Source organism: Desmodus rotundus, chromosome 5, assembly GCF_022682495.2.
Source record: "Desmodus rotundus isolate HL8 chromosome 5, HLdesRot8A.1, whole genome shotgun sequence".
In the NCBI taxonomy this organism is placed as follows: Eukaryota; Metazoa; Chordata; class Mammalia; order Chiroptera; family Phyllostomidae; genus Desmodus; species Desmodus rotundus.
The window spans coordinates 131414951-131438193 of record NC_071391.1 but is presented as its reverse complement, the minus strand read 5'-3'; the positions used below and the strand labels follow the sequence as shown (position 1 = coordinate 131438193).

Below are 23243 nucleotides of genomic sequence, written 5' to 3'. Positions count from 1 at the left end.
AGCGGAGTTTCAACAGAGTATGGACCACAAAACCTAAAATATTTACTCTCTCTGGATCTTTACAGAAAAAATTTAACAACCTGTCTCAGAGCTTGGGTTTAGCAAGCTCTCTGATAACTTCTTTATAAATAAAAGATAAAGCGTGGATGCGTAGCTTCCAAACATTACACAGATCCTCTGTTCACTGTAGCTTTCCAAGCTGGTACGCCAGTCACGCACAGGAACACAAAACTGACGGACTATCTAATTCGTCCCGTTTACTCTCTCCTGCTTTGCAATTCCCCTGTGTGGCGTGCGCACGGAAGAGGAAAAATAACAATTACCCGCTGTGCTAGATTTAAAAGCATTTAATGACATCGCATATATTTAACAGATAGGGATAGAGTTGAGAGGTACAGGTCATACAACTGAGCACAGGGCCTGAGTGACCGACCACTTTCCTGCTCAGGCCCAGCCTCCCGGGTTCATTCTTATCAATGCCATTTTGATTGTGCAGTAAGATGAAAATTTGTCATAACAATTGTTACAGTGACAGAGAAATGCACACTATGTATCAAATAGCAAGGTAATGAAGCAAATTATAACACAGTGTGGCAACGCACGAGCAAGTAACCATTAGAGTAACATTACTTTGTCCAGTAAATGCTTCAGTTCCACTTGTACACTTACCAATGATTTAAAGGGTTTATTATACATCTAGTTTTATTATACTTTGTACTAGAATTATCTCAAACATACAATATAATGTATTTCAGCAAAAAAAAAATTGAAATTACAGATTATTTAAAACAGTATCAGTTTTCTATTCCTTCTTGTATACCGACATTCTTGACCGTCGTCCCAGCTGATGCAGAAAAGCCACATGTCATGTGTTAGTAAGTGCTGTTGATATGGACATTTGGTCTGTACAGTTAACATGGAGCTGCACTATGGCTGCAGCGAGATCCTAATACACGATCTGTTTAATCAAGGAGAGTCCCACCACGGGCACCTCTAATAGTCAAAACTCAAGGTAACCACTAGAAGTGAATGGCAGAGAATGGTGTCAGGAAATTGGTACATTTTGTCTCTGGTGAGCACAGGAAATATTGTTTTAAGCACCGCTGCCCTGCATACCAACAGCACTAGAGGCGAGTTATTTCCAACACAGCCTCACAAAATTGAGGAACAGTTTAAATATTGAGATCTAACCTATATAATTTCACTTAAAAAAATCTGGTCTTCCCTCTGCACCTCAAACTTTTGTAACTTGGAGATAAAGTGTTTAGGTGTATTTTCCCCGACCCCATCCCCAGAAATGCTCTATAAATTAAAAAAAAAAAAAAAAAAATCAACCACATTGAGGAACGTTAGGCACAGAGAATAATGTGTTGGTTCTGAGCTTGCATGCTGGAATTTCACTGAAAACGTAAGAGAAGGGCAGGAGGTGAAAGAAAGGAGTTCATTTCTTTTTGCCAAAAAGGCTGAACCGCTTCTCTTTGTCTTTCTCTTTGTCCTTCTCCCGTTTCCCGGGACTGGACTCGCTGGTGATGGTGACGACACTGGTGGGCAAGGTCTGTGCCCGACTGGATGCTGGCGTGCTCTGGGTGCTGGCAGACACCTCGTGTTTATCAGAGGAGATGGCGGAGGAGATGGCCTGGATCCATGTGTTCATTTCCTCCTGGACAAAGGAGGAGGCGTGGGTGAGACCTGGCTAAGAGGGACGGGCACAAAACGCTCTCGCTCCAATTGCAAGACCGCCCAAGACTGCCAGTCGGAAGGCTTGGGAATAGCGCTCACTCGGGGGTAAGCAGTTCCCAAACGAACCTCTCTCTGCTCTACCAGGACAGTAGAGTGAACACGGTTCAACTCTCACAGGAATCTGTTTACAGTACCTGAAGGGCATCAATCTAGCATGTGGTCCTAGGACGCTGGAAGAGCTGAAGACTTGTCGCCACCTGTGGAGCAGCAGCTCCCACCCCAGAAGTTGCTCCCCCCTCTGGCTTTTAAAAAACTGTAATATATTTGACATGTTAAGACTGTAAATTTAACAGAAGCTTTTACAAATTTAAAGCACTGCATATGCTATTTTCTCTCTCCCCTCAAGGTGGAGCACAACCATGAAATGGGTGGTTAAAGGCAGTGGGGTGCAGCGGGGAGGCTCCTGACTGGGCATCAAGATCCACGTCCAGTCCTGGGACCACCTCACTGTGCCTCACCCACTGGGAGACACGTGACATTCACTGCCTCCTAGAAGCATATGGAGAACCAAACCCCTTCCAGTGTCAGTGACTGTGGAGACCAGATGACAGAAGCCAGCCGTCACTGATCACTACTTCTATGAAGAACGTTACAAATAAAGCTTATCCCGCCTGCCACAGACACTTGCAAGTGCTTAAGCAATCGAGAGAAAAGAATCGTAGAGACTTACATCGTCTTTGGCTTGGAAGAGGTACTCATTTCCATCATTTAGTCTGTGATTTGAAGGAAGAAAGGAAGTCACAATATAACTTCAGAAAACAAAGTCCCCCAACTCCCACATCCTTTGTGGTGTACAAGGAGGCCATGGGAGTCATACCAGAAACGCCTGTTCCTACACCACCAGCCATGCCTGGACGTGCACTGGCCCAGCAGGGGCCCCCTAGACATCGAGGAGCCACATAACTGGGCCAATATAATATACACAGGCAACTTGGTGTTTCAACCCACTGGGAGGATTTTAAAAAAGTCCCAAATGAATTAACATCTGGCTTTGTTGTGGCAAAGAACACTTGGACGCCTGACCACTGCTCTAAATTGAATTCAAGAGAAAGGTCTTTAAAATTTATAAGCCCTTTTGAAATTCTGCCACTAAGCTTGCATCGCCCACATTTACAAATACCAGTTTCTGAATAAACATACAGAAGCAGCCTCTTAGACTTCACTTATGTATGTCTCAGAATGAAAGCAAGTGTCCTTGCAAGGTCACCCACTGTGACCCTCCTTCACTCCACTGCCGGCAAGAGGAAGAGGGCGTTGCCAGTGGGGAGGAGGGTACGTGTCCTCCGCCAGGACCCTACCCCCTGAATCTGCAACAAGGAGGCAGCCAGGGAGCCAGGCTGTCTGCGCCTTGTCTTACAGAGCGTCAAGTGTTCCAAGTCTTAAGAGCCCTCCAATGCTCGTCAACAGAGCTCAGTAAATCACACCACCCGACACTCTCATTTGCAGGCTGTGGCCTAGTCCAACTGGCACAAGACACGTGTAACTGAAGTCCAGAGCTTTTCAGATCCCAAAGCAACAGATCAAAGAAGCATTAAATGAAGTAACATCCTGACCACTTTTTACACTAAAAAATTAAAAATAAAGTGGTATTTCTGCCCATTTCCATGTAACAAGCAGAACTTCTAAGCTGGGACCTACTCTGTGGAGATGTGTAGGCATTCTATGGGATAGCTCACCTCCTCTCAGGGAACAAGCAGGGAACAACTGAGTTCCAGCTTATAAAAACAAAAGCGCCTTTATCTCAATGTTTAGTGTGCCATTAACCACAGGGAAGTTGGTGACTGGCCAGTCCCCGGACATCCTAACCAAGACGCGTGCCAAACCTGTCTGTCGCTTTCTTGGTGCTTTTTAAGTGGCAGAGGAGAAAAACCAACTGATCGCAGTATCTGTCTAGGAAAACCACCCCCCAGAGTGGAAATAAACACACACCCACTCTCCCAGGAGCCATGAGGCACAGCGACTCTCACCTGAGCTTGAACACGTGCTTCTTCTTTTTGTAGTCAAGGGCCACTTCACAGACGGCTTCTTTCAAACTCACAGGGACCTCGCTGTGGTAAGGGATCCCGGAAGCAGCTGTCTTCGCGTCCTTGTAGAAACCCATTTCTTGGTTATTTATGACACAGTAAACATTGTGCCAGGACCTGAGCAGTCGAGAAAGGAACGTCAAGGCTCCACACCGCACTCCCTTGGAACTCTGAGAATTGATTAATGTGACAATGATCCCCATGCAATGGACTGCGACCTCTTGTTAAAAGCCCTTCCTGAATTCTGCTCAAACTAAACAATGGAAGAAAATGCCTCTGGGGGTTCCTGGGACAGGGCACATGTTGCTACAGTGGTAGGTTTTTGAAGATGACTTCCCTCTCTGGATTTGAGGGGAAACAGGGTGCTTTCTTCTACTCACTAAAGGTACTCTTGGCTCTGACAGACAGATTTTTTTAGGTTGTAACACCTCTGTGGTAGGGGGCACAGGCCAAGGTCACGGAAACATGCCGTCCTTAGGCAGCTTCCAACGCAGCTCCATTCTGTATGTGGCTGGCGACTCTACAGGGAGGCAGATCCAGGGCCACCAGTACATATGGAGCCTTTGGATGAATTAGAAAAAGATGGCCTTTGTGCCGCGATGTGGCAAACTGTCAGAATATATCCATTTTACTGGAACGAGACCTGTGTGTATGAAACTGATGTTCGCAGCTCTGAGATGGGATCTCCTTGAACAACATATGCCTTGTACAAGTGTACGTGGCAGCTCCAGGCCGTCTGGTTCACGGGCTAGGCACGCAGGCCGTGAAGTCAGACTTGAGTTTCACTCCCGCGATACCACTAACTTTTTACAGAATGTAAGCTTTCCTAACCCGTCAGGGCCCCGGTTTCCTCATCTGTAAAGAAAAGATACTAAAAGTGGGGCATTTGGGAGATAACATATACAAAGACGAATACGGAGTTAAGGCAAGGGAAATGGCCAAAGTCTGTAAAAACCCCACGGGGAAGGAAAAAACAGCGAATTATTTCCCTTTAGGGAAGACTCAACCACAATCTAGTATAGCAGCATTCCTTCTCAGGACGAACTACTGAGGCCTATCTTTGCTATTTCCACCCATATGTAACCCTTCTTCCTCTCAAGGAACGCTACCCGCCCCTTCCAATGTCAGTCCAAAGAATGTAATGCCCAGAAAACTACAAACAAATCAACTACATGAACACACACTTCCGGTTCAACTGAAGATCAACACGCCTTGACCCTCATGGGCTGACTTCCCATGTCACTGCCTCAGCCTTTGCTGCCGTTACCTGCTTGAGGCTTTCTTATTGTGGGCCTCCCACTCGTGCTTCCGATTGAGAAAGCCTTCCATCTGGGCCGAAGGCATCTCCTGGGTTCTGGCCGGCAAGGTGGTGGCACTCTGGGCCGGGAGAGCAGTCTTGGCTTTGCGATCGGAGGTGGGGGAGGGGATGGGACTGGACTCTTTGGAACTTGTCCTCTGCTCTGCAGCGCCATTGACCATTTCGCTTGTATCCACCGTTTCTGCCATCTAGGGACAGTGGAGAGGCTATTCAGCTAACCCCGTGATTCAGGGCCGTGACCACATACGCTCTGACTCGCACACGTGGCTGTGTATAAATGCCTGGCACAGATCGAGGCAGTACAGTAAAACCATTGCACATCCCACAAAGCCAGCTGGACACCAAGGACATTAGAAGGTGGGAAGGGATTAATGCCCGCCCGTTTACGGGGAAATGAGAAAAGCGAAATGCCAGTATGAGTTTTACTGCACTCTGCTCCTCTGATCAATCCATTTTCTCTAATGTAACTCAGATCATTTCCTCTTAGGGTTACTTTAAAAACAAAAGGACAACGGTAACAATCACACATATTAAATATGAGAGAGTGGACGTTATACAGCAGCCACCTTACAACCAAGGACGCCACCAGAAGGGCTGGAAGTTTAAGCGAAAGGGCATTCACAAACAGATCGATAGACAACTCTATCAGAACTACACAGCATTCCCCCAGAGTAAGACAAGGAAAGACCTTCGATTTCTGAAAATGCTCCCTGGCTCTCCTCCCCCTCCCCTCCACACATCGTCATAAACACATGCAGAAATTAGGACGACAATCATGCACTTCACATCTACCATCCCAGTTAGACTTTGGAACTTAAGAGCTGGAAGGAAATGAGGCAAGTCAACAAACATCAATTTAACCACATCTGCCGAAGTTGTATCGTGAGTGGGTTGTAGTTTGTGTTAAAGGAGCTGGAAAAGCCAATCACAGTCACTCAACACCACACGGCTATTTACCCCCAAACAAAGACAGAACCAGGGCCTTCCCCATCACGTGTTGGTTGATCACGGTGCCTTGCTGCACTGAGACGAGAAAGCCCAGAGACAGCCAGGCTTCCAGCGGCTCTGACCCTTCAGGCTGGAGACGTCTTCGGGAGCTGTTCCTTCCCAAGCTCATTTATAGTGTAACCCTCATGGCTTTGCGGCTTGGGAAATGCAGTAGGGTCTGGATTCATTATCGCTTTCAGCCTGTGTACCATCAACTGTGTACCATTAACTGTAGCAGCCCCCGGCTGACACACCCAGGGCGTGGGATTAGCGAGTTACTAAAGCTGGGTGTGGCTGACACTTTAGTGGATTACAGACAACCTGGCTCCCCTCATACACGAACAAACACGGAGGTGTCAATGGCAAAGATCATTAGCTATATCCCCCACCACTGCTGCCCAGAACCAAAAGGACACCAAATCAGCAGCAACAACCTCAACAGCATAAACGGTAGACTGGCCACCACTGCTTGAACACTCAGATATGTCAACTCTCGGGAACTGGATCTCTCGTTTGGGTCTTATCTAAGTGACTGGACGGGAGTCACAAATTTACACCCCGTCTAAACACACTATCATGGTTAGCATCAGGGCTTAGGGTGAGATCAGTGGCTACGCAATTCAAGGACGTTTTTGATGGGAACCCTTTACCCACAGAGCAACATGGAAAATGGATTCTTAGGGCAGAAAGGCATGGGGGAGGGGAGAGGCATGGTGATTGCCCTGGCCTTGCAAGTGGCAGCCTGCAGACCCGTGCTCACGAGCAACAGGCTATTTTAATATTTCTCTCCATTTTTAAAGGAGAGATGCAGGAGGGGAAATAACAAAAAACCAAAAAAACCCGGAGTCAAAAGGAAATGAGTGGATTTTAAATAAGTTGACAAATCTGTTCTAGTGGGAGATTTCGGGAAATTTCTGGTGGGAAGTGTGAGTTTGGTGTGGAAGGCCTGTGCCAAGCATGAGTCCAGGGAGACATGGGGTTAGTGTGTACAGAAATCAGGTTAAAAAAAAATTAGTGCTGCAGGTGTGACTCGAAAACTGCTAGTGACGGCAATAACCTGGACGAGAAATGTTGACTTAAAAAAGGCTAAAATTTATCGTACTTGGTCAGACTTCAAGGGTAGGTGAAGGCCGGGGAAGCCTCTTCTGGGGGAAATTCTGCAGCAAAAATTTTTTTCTTTGGAGTTAGGAGGAAAGAGAAAACCCCAAACCAGTATGCAGAGACAATTAATGTTTATGCAAATGAATCACTAACCAAGAAAACAAGGAAAATAAAAGGAACAAAATGACTTTTAATGGACATGTGCTTAAGCATGCCAACAGACAACACACCACTAGAGACAAACATCAAAAGCAAATCATAGTGCTGTGACCGAACAGTGGGTTCATGTGAATACACCCTCTCCCCACCCATGTTGCTTTTCTTTAGCGATTAGTCCACAGTGCTTTAGTGGCTGGGTACACCTGAGATATTTAAATGGGAAGGTGAACACAAATGCAACATGACAACTAGTAGCACAAGAAACACCCGATTGGTTTTCGAAGTGCATGAAGCAACACTATTTTCAAGTTCATTAACCTGAGTCTCTGCACCATAACTCAAAAGAATGAAAAGACTTTTCTTCTTCCAATACAACCCAATTGCAATTAAAAATTTGTTCTGGCAAGTTACAATTTAAAAATCTAGATAAAAATAGGCATGAGAACAAATGCCAAAAACATTATAGCACTTCTTTCTTGTGTGCTTATGTGGTTGTAGTATTTTTTTTTTTTTTTGGTTTTTTGAATACAAAAAGCATAAAATTGGGTATCAGTCCTGGTGATACAAAATTTAAACATATATATGGAAACGTCACATTATACATATAGATCAATGACATCTAATCTGGAGCCAAAAACACATGCCAGGGCTCCTTGAAGACCTGAACATGGAATTTGGTGTTTTAAGGCAGAGACCCAACGGTGGTGCACACTTCCCCTGAACGTAAGCAGCTTGGCATCTATCTATATACCCATCTACCATCGCGAGTAGATAGATATGTACATAGAAATAAGGAAAAACAAACAAGATGCTACATGATGTTATCCTGACAAAAGAAAAAAAAAGACATGCATCATGAAATGAAAAGACAAATTAGACTTAACTCATGGAGAACACATATCAAACAGGTTTCTGATTCCACTAACACCTAAATATGGCAAATGAGCAAATGAATGTCTCACGAGGCTTTGATGTAACATGGGTTTGGGTTTGTCTTTATCAGTACCAGGAAATCACCTCTTTCATTAGCTTTTATTCCTAAGGAACAGAATTCCTGTTAAAACATTTTCAATCCCTGCTGGTGGTTTGACAAATGCCATCCTGAAAGACTTCTTATTAGAGAACTCCATGGAAGAACTTCATTTTCATAAGAAAATGAAAAATGAACCAGAAGATCTACAACCAGACATACAACGGAGTTTCAGTCTACAGAGATGCTAAACTTTACTTCTGAAGCCAGGAGGCATGCAACTGCTCCTAAGGGGTGGTCCACCGCGTGCGCTGTTCAAGTAATCAGGGTGAACCGGGATGGCTTTTGCTCCATGTTTGAAAAACTTAAACAGTTTGACACCCTGAAGTCGTCGGCTGAATGGACAGCCTGGAAGTCCAGGAGGCAGGCTTCCGAAACATGCTGGGAACTGCTGTCACCTGCAGCGACCTGGCGGTGCCGACAGTGACCAAGGCAAGGGTGCAGCAGCCGTGGGTGGGCACTTTACTCCTGGGCCAGGCTGCATTATCTCCTGCCAGTAAGCCTAGAATTCCCAATTCAGGACTTGGCGGAAAAAAGTAAGAGAGAAACTGGTTTGTAAAAAGTAATAAATGATCCGAGGACCTCAAAACATTTGAGATCCTGCACCTAAAAATTCACACAGCTTCCCAAGGAGATCCAACTTCCTTCTTTCTTTCCTTGTCATTCTCAATAAATGAATGGAATTGCACCCTTCATGGAATGTCACACAGCTGACTTTAGGTTTCAATCTTAGTACTTAAAGTCTCCTTCCACATATACCAACCAGTCTTCCCAGTTATGAGTAAACTATTACAGGTTAATAACATCTGTAAATGAGACTACATATAGTGCAATACTGCACCCTGTTAGTATAACTGGATACATCATACCTGTCGGATTCTAGTTTTCTTCTTCACTTTGCTGTAATCTCATTAAATTGCAATTACTCATGTAAGGCTTTCGCTGTAAAATCTCGATAAAGTAAAAAGCTCACATAAATAAAAAATAAGTATGCTGCTTTAAGGCAACTGAGCATCCATCAGTTAAAAGACTCAAATAAACATGAATTAAACACAAACAAATATGAAACCAAGGAAGGCTATGAATTAAGTAAAATTGTAACACTGTGGGTGAAGTAGAAGCCAAAGGGTCAAACCATCAGGATTTGGAAAGAGTGGTTCTTGACAAATAGTAGTGAACTTCACAGTCCGGACCATGGCTGGTCACTGGCTGTCCGTCTGCTATTAAAGTTTTTGTAGTTTTGGTAGGTTTGAGAGCGGTAACTAACCCGTGGAGATCCCTGTTCAGCTGGCAAACCATTCTGGGAAACTTGCTCTCCTTTCGAAGTATCCCTGTTAGGTGCAGGGGGAAAGAGGACAGGGGAGGAAGAAGAGAAGGAGAAGATGGGGAGAGAAAAACAGTAAGAAAATTGGAGAGAACATCAGTCTATTTTAATATAGGTTTTCTCTTAGGAAAAAAACCTGCAACCCTCTTTCACACAATTTAATTTCTTTTTAATAACTTTCAAAGCATTTCAAACCAACTCGAGTGAGGTAGGACTGCAGAGACCCCCGCCCCCCATAAAGGCAGCATTAGGGTTTATCATGGAACTCTTACCACAGCCAAATAATCAGCCCTTCAAAAGTAGGGAGTAATTTCTGGCCTTCATGTGAAGCCGCCCACAACTCTTAAAAAGCATCCCCACAAAATCACTGGCTTGGCATGTGGGTGGTTCACTCCCTCCATTTAATCACGAAGAAACTCAGCATGTCTGCACACGCATGCGTGAGCACACGTGTGCAGTAGAGGGCACCATCTACATCCCACTTCTGCCACCTACACAGCAATGTGACTGTGGACAAATCGGTGTCTCAAATGCTATCCAGGGGTGCCTGTACAGACTCGAAAAAGTCTGCAGAAGTAATCAGTAGAAAGGACGTGTGGTTAGGCCTAGCACAGCACAGGCTCCGACAACACGCTCCCTAAACCTCACTAGCCACTGGAGCTCAGCCTCTGGTGGCGGTGCCGTGACTCACCACTGCTGCTGGGACTCGGTCTCCTCAGAAACCTTCGTGCTCGGCTCCGGTGAGGGTGGCCGCCTTTTCCTCTCCTCTTCCTCCTGCTGTCTGCGCACTTCCAGTAACTCCAACTGAGGGAGAACATGGGGATGTTCAGCATAGCCCCACACCCTGCCTCTTGTAAGGGAAGGGCTCTAGAGGAACTCTGGAAATCCTCTAGCCTGCGTTTTCTACACTGGGGCACACTGGCCAACCAGAGGCTCTGACATCCTAAGCAAAATGGTATTAGGCTCACAGGAACTGCAGCTACCAGTCAAGATGACAAGGAACAGAGATCCGAGTGACCAAACATGTCTCTTTCCCAACTGGCAGAGTTCCTGTGAGTCGTCCCTGTGCCCCGGATGCTGGGTTTAATTCCCACATGAACTGTGCAGCTCTCAACTGGGAGTAGGAGGAGAGTTACCTGAGCACGAGGGGCCCTGCGGGACTTGCCAGCGGAGCCCTGACAAAAGCCACTGAGAGAGAGCTGCAGTGGTTCCAGGAGGCTTCTTGTACTGTGGCAGGGATTTGTGTTCAGCCAAAACCCAAACAACACATACAAAAAGCCACAGAACAGTCTAACTGGAACCAAGCCACTTCACGAGCAATACGCATGCACTGTAAGTATTCCATTTTGGCACAAGGATATTTTAAGCCCCCAGAACTGGAGAAATTGGAGAGGACACCATTTTTGTAAGCCACGAAGAATCAGCTTTTTACCAAGAGTGCAAGTCTTAGGAGAGGAAATACCAATGAACAGCCCCCAAAGGCCTTTATGTTGACAGAAGTGATGGTCAGGAACGGTGAGATTTTCAGTGGTCTAGGATCAGTCTATGATAGTGGGAATTCTAATTCTGAAATTCTGAACAAAATCGTAAGGCCATGTATACTCCCTGGAAACCAAAGCTTCTATGAAACGCAGGACAAAATATCAAAAGGGAAAAGCACACACCAATCAATCAAGTCCCAGGCAGAAAGGTATTATAAGTGATCATAAATCTAGGTGCCCAGGAAATGACTGAGGGGTAGTGGCCCTGGAGAGCCTCCCCAGGTCCTGTACCAAGAGCCACCGATTTCAGGAAGATCCTTAATGCTTTTAAAAGCAGGTAATAACATGAACCCTCAGTGCAGGAGGCAAGCAGGAAGAAGAAGCTGCCCGGGAGAACCAACAGGCCAAGCACTGGGCACCCAGCAGCCACTCACCGTTGTCAGCCTTTCCAGGGCGGAGAACCTCTCGTCCCAAGTCGCTGCAGACTTCTCAAAAGCCTCGTGGCGTTTGATGAGCTTCTCCACCTCGTCCACACTCTGGCCTATTTCTCGGCTGGATAAGTATGGCTCCTGTCCGAGCAGCCAGGCCTCGGCCACACTGGCGTCCCTTGAGAACTGATGGACCTCCAAAACTGCACAGGGTACCAAAAGTGAGTACTGAGGAGCAGGGTGACTTGGCGGTCAGCGATGGCACTGCCCTCTGGTGGCAGCTGCCTGCACAGTGAGTTTTATAGTCCAGAGCAGCGCTAACAAGAATGTAATATGTGAGCTACGTATGCAACCGAAACTTTTCCAATAGCCACGTATAAAAGAAAACAGGTGAAAAAGTTTTAAAAGCATACTTTAGACAAGTTCATATATCAAACTATTATCATCTCCACCATGCAATCAGTGTAAAAAATTATTGATGTTACATTTTCTCGTGTTTGAAATGTGATGTGTATTTTATAGGTCCAGCACATCTCAATGTGCATCAGTCACATTTCAAGTTCTCAAGAGCTACGTGTGGGCAGTGGCTACCACTCGGCGCAGCCCAAGCCTAGAAAGCGTACTCTGCTCACTGGCCCTACTGAGTGAGATAAGCCTCGGGTATGCCTGCAGGAAGCCACAACCTACCGACAACCAACCAACCAGGTTATGCTGATGGAGCAGACATTCAAAAATTACCCTTCTTGGGACTGCAGTTCTTTGAGGGAGGGAGGGAGAGAAGGTTATGGGGGGCACACCATACAAAATTGGGATGACATGGGCTAAGGCTTTTACTTCATTCATCCTCTTCCTCTGCTCTTGAGGAGACTGCATGCTGCCCACCGCAGCTAAGAGGAGGCAGGGCAGCTATGAGAAGACATGTTAGCACTGGGCTGTGCTGTGTTTACATTAATTTTCACACACCTCCAGCCATAATGCTTGAGACCATTCCGGGGACTGCAGGGACCACCAGGGACCCAGGGTCTGCTGGCTATCTGCCTGGTCATCCCGGCAGCCCCTGACCCGGCCGCAAGGAGAAGATGCCACCACTGCACTAGGGACTTGCCCAGCAGACAAGCTGGTGCTTAGTTCACAGTGGGGTGTAATATGGACTTTGCTGAACTAAACTGAACCTGCCCTTGGAATTCTCAGACCCTCATCCACCCCCTCATCTGAAGAATGGAAAAAAGTGGGATTTTGTGTGTGTGTGTGTGTGTGTGTGTGTGTGTGTGTGTGTGTGTGTGTGTGTGTAAAGAGGGTTCTGGGCAAACTGGATGAGATGCCTTCACAGGGTCTTTCACACACCTTTCAGAAAAGGCCCTTGGCTTCCGTTTCTAGTAAGCAACCTTGGTGTCTGAGAGTGAGGTACGATGCAAGGACAGAGCCCCACACACAGCAGGGAGGAGCACACGAACAGGGCTACTTCCAGGGTTCATACCAATTATGAAAATGTTATTCCCAAACTATACTATAAACTCTGTTATTTCATATATTCCTTTATAATAAGAGAATAAAAGTAGAATCCACCTCAGAGGGTCATTGTGGGGAGTAAATACAGAAAAATACGTAAGACTTGGGATAATGCCCAGTTTTCTGTAAGGTGTTTATGATTGTTAGCCTTTATTTTCTTTTGTTTTCGTCCTTCTAAGCATGAGACCTAATCAGGCCAACTTTCCTCCTTCTTGACTCTGCAGTAATAATTCTTCTTAAAGATAGTGGAGGAGGAGGGGGCTTCTGCCCTCTCCCAGAGAGACACCCAATTCTGTCATCCCCACACTGTTCCTAAAGAACCCCCAAACCCACATACAACACTGAGACCAACCATAAGATGAAAAATAAAAAGTAATAGATATGCCACTGGGAACCACTTACAAATTCTTAGCGTGAAATGGTGAAATAGAGCATTAAAAAAGGAAGCATTTAGAATTACAAACATCATTAAGTAATAACACCATATCTAATTAACAAAAAGCAGGAAAATACATTCGCATGCTTTCATGGGGCACCCAAAAAGAGCAAAGAGAAAAACAAGCATGTCCTTACTCAGTCTCAACCACTCCCATCGGTCTTCCCACTTGTCAATCATTTCTTTTCTCTTTTCCGTCAATTGAAGTAACTTTTCTTTGATCTGTGAGGAAAGAGGTATCACAGGAATATCTTAATAGTATGTACTGCATCCTCCTATCTTCCCCTTGATTGGCCACTTCACACAAGAAAAATACACTTTCTGTAGAGACCACCACTAAGCCAGGAACTAAGGACTGCGCAGCCCACCTGCGCACTGGAGAGCAGAGAAAAGCAGAAGGGGCTGAGAACAAGGTCCTCACATCCACAGCTGCTTGGGCACTAGGCGGTCAAGAATGCACCAAGCCCCTGCAGACTCTGGGGGTCCCTATGGCAAACACCCAGGGAGGGAAAGAGAGACAGCAGGAGGGGAAAAAGCCCTGACCTCTGAGAACATCCAGTCCCTTGAAAGGGGCCACACACAGACTAACCTGTTTACCATCACCCTAACTCTTTATTACCATCACCCTAACTGAAGTGGCAACCACCCACCAAAGAGTAAACGGATCCGGGGCATATGTGGTGGAGAAGCGGTGTTACCAGGAAGAACACTGACAAAGGCGAGGGAGGATGAAACCTCAGCTCGGGCCTTCAAAATGGTCTGCAGTGCCACGGATTTGGACTTACTGGCTCTGCCCAGAGTCTGAGTAATTACCTTTTTCTACACACAGGAAAGAAGCAAGGAGTTCTCGTATATGAGAATGTGCATATGTATACAGGAATGTAAATATACATTTTTCTGTGGGTACACACACACACACTCACAAAAAGTCATTTTACATCGTAACACCAGGAGCAGGCAGTCACCCTGTGGCCCCAGAGCAAAGCAGCACCCCTACCTCCTCAGATGCGTAGTGCTTTCTCGCCAAGAGAGATTTCCCGAGTTCAATGCAGATGGTGAAACTGTCATTACGAGCATCAATTTCAGCTTTGATACCTTGATGATTGTTCATTAACAGTTCAACAGATGATACATCCCTAAAATGAGACAAACAGTACCTCCTTTAGGACACCAAGCTTTTCAAATGAATGCGCTGGTTTCAAAACACGTTATTAATTTGAAGGAAGCTGTTTGACAGCACAATTTACCTTTAAGGTCTGACTCAGTCTCAGTCACAGGAGCTGAAGTACAATGACAGTACAACTCAGGACCAGCCATGTCACCTAACGTTCTGAGTTAGTTACTCCCATTTGTGTGTAACATGGAGTTCAACATGGCTGCTAGGCAAATGCCGGAAAACCCACTGTATTTCAGTTCACACTCACTTTGAAGTGCAACTGAGACTCTCTTTACGAAGGTACAGAAGCAACAACACGTGTTCCCAATCGTACCCCAGGTTCAGGACATGTGTGTCCAGGGAGCAGCTTGTGATGCCTCCCCTCTCCTTACTTAGACAGGCCAGAGACACACAGAGCGGGAACCCGCTTAGAAATCAACGCCTGGGGGAGCTGAGGGAGGTTTCCATGAATCAAAACCTACGATGGGGAAGTCCTGATCTGGAAATACAGTAGATACATAACGCATGTAATATATCTTCTCTTGGGACACAGTTCATTTGTCAGTGGCGGCAGGGACAGGGTGACCTGGAAGCTGTCTGTGTGCCTGCTTGTTCATCTACCAGCTTCTCTTCACCACTTTGCATGAAACGCAGCCAAAGGGAAGACACCGAACAACTAGTAAATACCCATCTAGTACTGTTTAGGGTTAAGAGACACCTTCAGTAATGTCTATGAAAAGGGACAGATGGTTTTTTTTAGTCTATCAGACATAGAGAAAGAACTCAGAAAAGTCACCTCATTCCAAGGATGAGGCAGAGAGCCCAAGGGCAGGAGGGCCTAGGTGAGGGTGGATCGGGGGCAGGTTGGGGCAGACACAGGAGGGCTCACCAGCACTGGGCCCCTCGTGCCACTGCAAGCATGTGTAAGCGGACAAGTGAAGCAGTGGCAGCCTCCCCGCATGCCCACCCTCCTGCTCTGGCCCCCAGTTCTCTCTGGAAGACACTGTCTCAATATTACCCGGGGTCAGCTCTTGGATTCCCCGCCCAGAGGCTGGGCGCCTTACCTTGGCTTCTCCTGAGCTTCAATCTGCCGGATGACATCCTCCATCCACAGCATGAGGTCACGCACCATGCTGAAGAAGCGGAACTTGTCCCCCGTGTCCACCAGCCGCACCCTGCGGCCCTCACAGGCGTCCAGTAGGGCCTTCCAGGCTTCCAGGACCTCGTTCTCCCGCTTCTGGATGTCATCGGCTTTATCACCTGCGTAGGCTGCCTGCAGGCGGGCCGCATCCTCCTGCAGCTGTCTCACCTGTGAGCCACGGGGGAGACAGCCAGGTCAGAGGGCTGGGCCTCTGCTCCATCGCCCACCATTCCCTTTACACACACACCACACAGTGTTCTGCTTATAGACTGATGGGAGCACCAAGCCGTAATGGGCTCCCCCTGACACCAGGAAGCTCACGACTTCATCGGGGAGACCCAAGCCACAGAAACCCAAGTTTACTATAAATGTACTGAAGTACAATATGAAGTTATGCATAAACGATAAAAGAAATGAAATTCTACAGCAATGCAGGAGGGGGACTTTGGGTCAGGAGTGGTTCCCTGGAGGTGGCCTGGGATATAAGGATGATTCAGAAAACACAGGGTATTAAGAAGATAAACACGATGTTTTTATCAGGAATGAGAAACGGCCAGGAAGAACTGTTGTGAAAATGCCCCTTCTAGTGCCCAGTGATGCTGCTGAAAACGACGTGCGCGTCACTGGTAAGGCTCTCACAGCGGGACATCTCAACTTGAAAACCATAAATGTGCGGCATCCAATACAGTTGGAAAAAAAGACCGATGTCAAAGAAGGTAAAATTTTAACGAGGCAAATTTCAAAGTGCAAGTGTGTCTTATGGAAAGACGCTAACCAGAGATACTGTAACTTGTCATCTGTCAGTTGGCAAAATTCAGGCTGGATGATTTACCTGCCAGTGAAGCTAATTCACTGCTGGTAGGACAGCAGGCCACAGCTCCTACAGAGGCACATGGGCAGTATCTATCAAAATTACAAATGCACGTCCTTTCGATTTTACGATCTCACCTCGAGGAACCTGCCCTACCCTTACTCTTGCACATTTAGGAAATGAAAGGCATACCAGGTTATTTATTGTATGCCTTTCCTCTACTGCAGCATTGTCTGCAAAAGCAAAAACACTGAAAAAAAAAAAAAAAAAAAAGCAAATGTCCCTGAGTGAGACACTGGCTAAATAATGACGGCACCTCCATATGAGAGGCGCCCGGGTGGTCATGAAGGCAAATCAGGGGGGCTCTGTGCGCTGAGTACGGTGAGACAAGGACCACCAGGCTCAGGGGAGTGGACTCCAGCCCCGGATGTTACTGGACGCTTGATGGGCTCCCTCATCTCTCTGGGCCCCACAAGGTGAAGAGAGTTAATGACAAAATGAGGGACAACTCCGCCATCTCGGAGTCTCTAAAAGCAACCGCTTTTGCAGGAGCAGAGGAGAGCCCTGCTGCCGGGCTGTTTGCTGTAACTTCATCTGTAGGCACTCTGAAGGTCCCCGCAGCTCCTGCTATGTGGTAACAGAGGACGTTCACAGAGCTCTTGCTATGGCATACGTTTTGTAAGCTTCGCCTCAATCTTCAACACTTCAGTGCTTGAGTTTTGAGAGGTAAATTAAGCTGCAGTGATAAAGAGCGGAGGCCCCACTGACACCAGGGTTGGCCCTTGCTCTAACCGGGCATCCTTAGCACCAGTCACATCGCGCTCCAGGACCTATGTGCAATGGGAGCCTCATAACATGACACCGACAAGAGCTGGGAGTCCGCCAGCTGCGAACCCCTCCTGATGCACGGTGGGCCCTTTTAAATTCTGTGTGATGTGGAACAGACCTTCGACCTCTCCATGTGTCTGTTTTAAATATTCCCTCGACACCGTCCACCTCCTTGGTGGAAAAGCTGCAGCACTGATCTGAATGGAGCCCCAGCTGTAACCCCCTCTGCTTCTAGAAGGGGGCAAATCAAAGGTGAGGTGACAATGGAAGTGAAGGTGGTCCTTCCACAGAGCAAACCCCAAAGCCCACAAAAGAATGGTAAGGCTGATGTACCAGATCAAGGGGTCACCCCATGGCTGAATCTGGGCTGCCTGTTTCTATAAGTAAATACAGGTTCACTAGCATACAGCCACACCCCCTTATTTTCTTATTGTCTGTGGCTGCTGCACGCGGCAACGGCAGAGCTGAGCAGCTGCAACAGGAACGGCATGTCCCACAAAGCTGAACATATTTCCTCTCTGGGATTCTACAGAAATTTGCTAAACCCTACACTAGATTGTCAGGTGCTCTTAACAGACAAGAACAAAACCCCAATATACTGAGGGCTGGTATCCATAATAAAACTGACTTCTTCTCTAGGACCGTAAAGTCTGGTGGTCGAGATGGGGGGAAGGATACAATTTCTATTTTATCTAAAAGACGTAAGACTAAACAAGAAACCATGCAGAGATTAAAGAGCAGCCTAGACAGTGAGTATACTGTAGATTCTTACTGTTATACTGTCATCATTTGGTCAAACAACTTTTAAACAAAGTCTTAGTGTTAACCATTGCACAAGCGGGGGGGGGAACAGCAGGTGTATTAAAATGTTAGAATCTTGTTTTCCCCCTTTCTGGATACATAACTCAGACCCTGGGTGAGAGAAATAATAAGGCATTATTTTGGAAATTATTCTAGACGGATATGCTAATATCACATGTCCTTGTTGAGAAGGCCTCTCACTTGCAAATGTTTTGCGTGCATCTGGTTCACTTATTTTAATCAGGAGGACATTCCTCTGACAACGTCTGCAAATGTGGCAACTGTAGAACTTTCTGGACTGACAGATTCTCCCAAATAAATGGCGTGTGTTTACGTGTCTGCACACACATACAGGACTCAATTTAGGCCGTTCTCCGAGGCGTGCTGTGAGGGTGGCGAGAGATGCCCAGAGACGCACAGAGACTCTCTCCGGAAAGAAAAACGGCTGCCGCCCCAGGCAGCGCCCACCCACCTGCGTGCCCAGAGCCTGGATGTCGTGCTCAAACGTGGTGTGCATCCTCTGCAAGGTCTCCACCGTGTTCTGGTCTCTCCCCAGCTCCTCGGGGAGTTTCTTGTGCTTGTCCTGTATGCGCCCGAAGATCTCCTTGGCGTCGTGGTAAAACTTGTGCAGTTCGTAGGAGGCGGCGAGAATCTGTGTTCTCGTGTCAATGAGCTCCAGCAGGTCAGCCCAGGCTTCGTTGAGCCCGTCCTTCCACTCGGCAATGGTGGCGGCATCCGAATGTCCAGAGTTGATGAGCTCATCGGCCATGTGATTGACCGTGTCCACACGCTCCTGCCCAATGTTCCCTGTGTCTCGAGCAAATTCCCGGAATCGTTCTTGTAACATCTGAAACAGAGATGAGCGTAAAGAAATCAGAGAGGCTATTGTGAATGTTTCATCCCTCGATCACATGAACGTCCTCTGGAAAGAAACGAGTAGCGTGCATGACCTGACAGCAGATCTTAGCTCTCATGCCTCCAATCAATCAGGCTTCCTTCTCACTCACTGTATCCGAGGGAGGCACTGGCTCCTCGTCTTTTTACCACAGAAGGGGGCACAGAGAGGTCACACAACCCAAGTCAAAGTTGCCCAGTGATACAGTCATGAGTTGAAATTAAATCCCATGACCTTTGTATCCAGGGTGTTTCACCTGCTCACAGACAAAGAATGCCACGGGCCGACCTTACCCACAGCTCACCGCTCAACCACTCAGGCTCTGCCCGGAGTACTTGCCGTGACGTGCTCGTAGTCCTGCCCCAATTCATGAGACCCTGCGACCACCTCCCTCTCAGCGATCCACTGCTCCAGGTCGTCCACCTCCCGGTTGAGCTGGAACAGCCGGTGCCTCTCATCCAGCTTGCCCCTCCTCTCCTCCGCGAGGTCTTTCAGACCTGCGTACAGCTTATCCACCTTGGACTGCCGCATGCTGATGCGCTCACTGAAAGCGGGGAGGGTGGGGGGAGAAAGACCTTTAACTCTTGAATTCCCTTCAGGGAAAAAACAAATGAGGTGGAAATGCCAAGAGAACATGTTCTGTAAAATTTCTTGAAAAAAAAGTCTGGTTACCCTATTTAGCCTAAAAAATAAAACTCTAAAGTTTGATGCAAGTGAAGAGTCAAGACATAAACACAATAATTAAGGCGGAAGGCCGCCTGGACATGATGGCGGGAGGTGGGGGGGGGGGGGGGACGACTCTAACAGCATCGCTGACTCCGGAGGTCAGGATTTCCTTTGACGTTAAAAGTTAATGCCAAATCCAGGAGCTGCCTTACATTCTCGGGTACCACGCTGCCAAAGGGACAGATGATACCCCCATGTGGCACACACCTGTACCTGCTCTGGCTGTAGGCTCTGCTCTGCCAGGAAGGCGGGGCCTGCTGCTCCCATTTCATGGGCCCTGGGTGAACTGTACCCCTATCCCTCTCTCCAACTTCTCCCCAGAATGACTGTCTTGTAACAGGAAAGCAAAGAGATGACCTGATGCTTGTTCCTGGAAACTGGGAAGCAAGGTCACTTTCCTGGGAATCCTGACCATGAACTCCCGAAAGACCCCATCTCCAACTTGCCTTGAATAACGTACAAAGCCAATTCCTTTCCTGTCTGAGTCATAAAAGGCAGTTACAAACACAGAAAGCCTAAAATGACTGCCACTGAAGTTAATACAGGAGCCTGGTCTATAGTCGGGAGTACCACACACTCGCCTCTTCTATCTTTTTATTCCTAAGGCATTCTAGGATTGATGTGTGAGAGGTAGGAGGTGGCATCCTTTTGTTCCTCCTAGGAGCCCTTTTATTTGATAAGGTCCACGTGTCCACTTTCCACTCCTGATTACTAGGAATGACTAGTAATTAAACTATCCCACTCCTCTTAAAGACTAGAAGTAACTTTCTTAAACTGGATGACTTTCTCAACACAAGGGGCAGGTGCTTTGATAACCTGCATCTGGGTAAATCAATCTGCACTTCTGACTCGGGTCACCAATCATCTTTCAACAGGGCCTCAACCAGAGGAGGTATTTAAATGACAAGAGCAATTCCCTATATAACAATTCACCCTTCCTATTCAGCACAGGCCTACTGGGTATGTTTTACACATGCTTCACAAAGACCTACGTTACCAGCTACTGGAGGGAGTGCAGCCATTTATTTGTGCACGGGAAGCGAGAGACCCTCACCGGGAGGAGCTGACAGCCTGGTCTCATCTGTACGACACGGCACTCACCTTTCAGGGTGGCTGTCGGCCACCAGGGCCCGGCTGGTCTTGGAGAGCTGGTGCACCGTCTCTGCGTAGTCCTCCACGGCCTGTTCCAAAATCTGGTGCTTCTTCAGCATGGAGACAGCGCTCTGCTCATCCTGCAAAGAGCGGGGAGTGTCACACCACAGCCGCCCCCAGGCCCAGTGCCACCTGAAAGGGAGACAGACTGCGCAAGAGGAAGGACTCTGAGAAAGAAAAAACCCCGGAAATGTGACATGGGCAGCAGAACTCAGAAGCATTTCAAGAGCGTCGAGCCAATGGACTGGACCGTGAGGAAGACCAGCTTAAGGACAACGCAGAATGACCGAGACCGCGCTGTGGCATGGAGCGAGGCCCGGGCACACCCAGTGGGTACTGGCTGGCCGGAACTCCCCTCAGTGTAATAGAATGTGGGTCTATTGGCAGTTTGGAACCTGAAAATGCTTGCAAATTGTCTTAAAAGTATTGTTTACATAGTAAAATTTAGGTAACCCTAGAACTAGAGAGAGCAAGAAGGACTCTGACAAATTGCTACTTAAATAAAAACAAAGAAAAACAACAAGATGACCACTGGCAATGACATGCTGGGATTCAGACAATAAAATTCCAGCAACCTTTATGCACCACAGTGCCCCGTGACAGTAAAAAGCAGCAATGAAATGTTTCACAAAGACACAGCCATTGGCAAAAACACTCAGGGCCAAATCGGAGGCTCTTCTGGGGCTGGGATGCGCCCAGCCTCCTCTCAGGAGGGGCCGGAACCCTCTCTCACCTTGGCCTTCTCCTCGGACATCATGTACAGCTCCTGCTCGCTCATCCACGCCTCTGCCTCGGCCGCGTCGAAGTAGTACTGCTGGGCCCTGTGCGCCTCCTCCAGCCGCCTGTGCCGCTTCTCCGTCTCCTCGATGAGGAGGCCCCACAGCTGCTTCAGGTCGGCGAGCCTCTGCCGGATGGCCTCGGCATTCAGGCTGCTGCTGTCGGTGACGATGTTCTGGCTCCTCTCAAAGATGTCATCGATGCGAGGCTGGTGCCCCTGGATTTCTTTCTGGAGGGTCTGTGGGAGCGGGGAACACACACCAAGAGTTTGCTAAATAGCAACGGCATGCTGTTTACGCCAAGCTGTGAGGGCCAAGGAGAGATCGCAAGCCTCCAAAGCTCTCTCACCCTCTCTGCCTCCTAACTTGCAGCAGTTGTTCATCAGACTGTGCTAGCCCCAACAGAAACGCCTACCTGATTTTTCTTTATCAACAGCTGCACGGTCTGGAGGTTGTGGCCATGGTCCGTGGAAGTTGCCAAGGGCATCCTCTCTCCAACCCACAACTGGAGAGAATTGCAAAGAAGTGGTCAGGACTGCTCCAGAAGAACAAACAAGCAAGCAGAGGAGGGGATAGCCGGAAAGCCAGCTTGAGAGAAAGTGTGTTCACTCCCCTTGGGAAGGGTGGCCAAGGAGCCAGCCTTCTCTGACACGGGGCAGGCACCAGTCTCTCAGACCTTACTTCATCCTCAACACCAAACGTACTCTGAGTCCTCCTTTTTCATTTATTGTTAAAATTACTGTTCTAGAGAACCAGAAAAAAAGTATGGGGTTGCAGTTCATGTGAGAGGGGAAAGAACCCTTAGAAGGCACATAGTATTCACTGGCTTTGACAGCCCGGTTCGCCAACGTGGCCCAAGGTGAGAGCGACAGAGGATGGGTCAGGAGGGTTATGGAAAGGCTACTCATGCAGAAAGGGTCTACTCACGATCTCGTCCTCCACATCCCTGTTGAACTGATGGATCTCTTTGGAGGCCAGCAGGTTATGCTTCCGTTCATTGAGGGGCTCCAGCAATTCCATGAACTTGGTCTGCACGGTGAGGCGCTTGCTGTCCACCTCGTCAGTGCTCTTCCCCTCCTGACTCAGGGCCTGGGCCTGGCTCTGCAGCTCTTCGATCTCCTTCTTCCGCACCTCCATCTGATTCTCCAGCATCTGTGGCCAGAAAATAGACCCAACTTCACACCAGAGACAAGGCAACAGAGATGGTCCTCTAAAACAGTTGCTTTGGGCATTGGCCAAAATGAAGACTGAAGAATATAAATGTATACAGTGGACAGACCAAGAAATGGTCCCTAACGTGTATCAAACTATCAATTAGCATTCCACTCTGTAGGCTGATTAAAAAAAAAAATCCCTTCCTAGGACTTCATCCTCCCCTCAACTTCCTCAGTCAGAAAGCTGACTTTTTATTTTTATTTTT

General features: G+C 47.5%; 1 protein-coding gene across 2 annotated transcripts in view; it reads right to left on the bottom strand.

The window, feature by feature from the left end:
• Nucleotides 1–332: 332 nt before the first annotated feature.
• Nucleotides 333–23243, bottom strand: part of SPTBN1 (spectrin beta, non-erythrocytic 1) — a 188591-nt gene continuing 165680 nt past the window's right edge. For both annotated transcript variants that reach the window (XM_053924713.1, XM_024552794.4), the window contains 16 exons: nucleotides 22751–22975; nucleotides 22239–22328; nucleotides 21781–22062; nucleotides 20997–21127; nucleotides 19509–19713; nucleotides 18747–19121; nucleotides 15758–16002; nucleotides 14535–14673; nucleotides 13675–13759; nucleotides 11599–11795; nucleotides 10375–10487; nucleotides 9627–9690; nucleotides 5032–5270; nucleotides 3708–3881; nucleotides 2411–2453; nucleotides 333–1660 (listed from right to left, as the gene is read on the bottom strand). In XM_053924713.1, coding sequence (XP_053780688.1) covers nucleotides 1442–1660; nucleotides 2411–2453; nucleotides 3708–3881; nucleotides 5032–5270; nucleotides 9627–9690; nucleotides 10375–10487; nucleotides 11599–11795; nucleotides 13675–13759; nucleotides 14535–14673; nucleotides 15758–16002; nucleotides 18747–19121; nucleotides 19509–19713; nucleotides 20997–21127; nucleotides 21781–22062; nucleotides 22239–22328; nucleotides 22751–22975 — 2826 coding nt within the window. In that variant the 3' untranslated portion in view covers nucleotides 333–1441. The remainder of the gene's footprint in view (nucleotides 1661–2410; nucleotides 2454–3707; nucleotides 3882–5031; nucleotides 5271–9626; nucleotides 9691–10374; nucleotides 10488–11598; nucleotides 11796–13674; nucleotides 13760–14534; nucleotides 14674–15757; nucleotides 16003–18746; nucleotides 19122–19508; nucleotides 19714–20996; nucleotides 21128–21780; nucleotides 22063–22238; nucleotides 22329–22750; nucleotides 22976–23243) is intronic.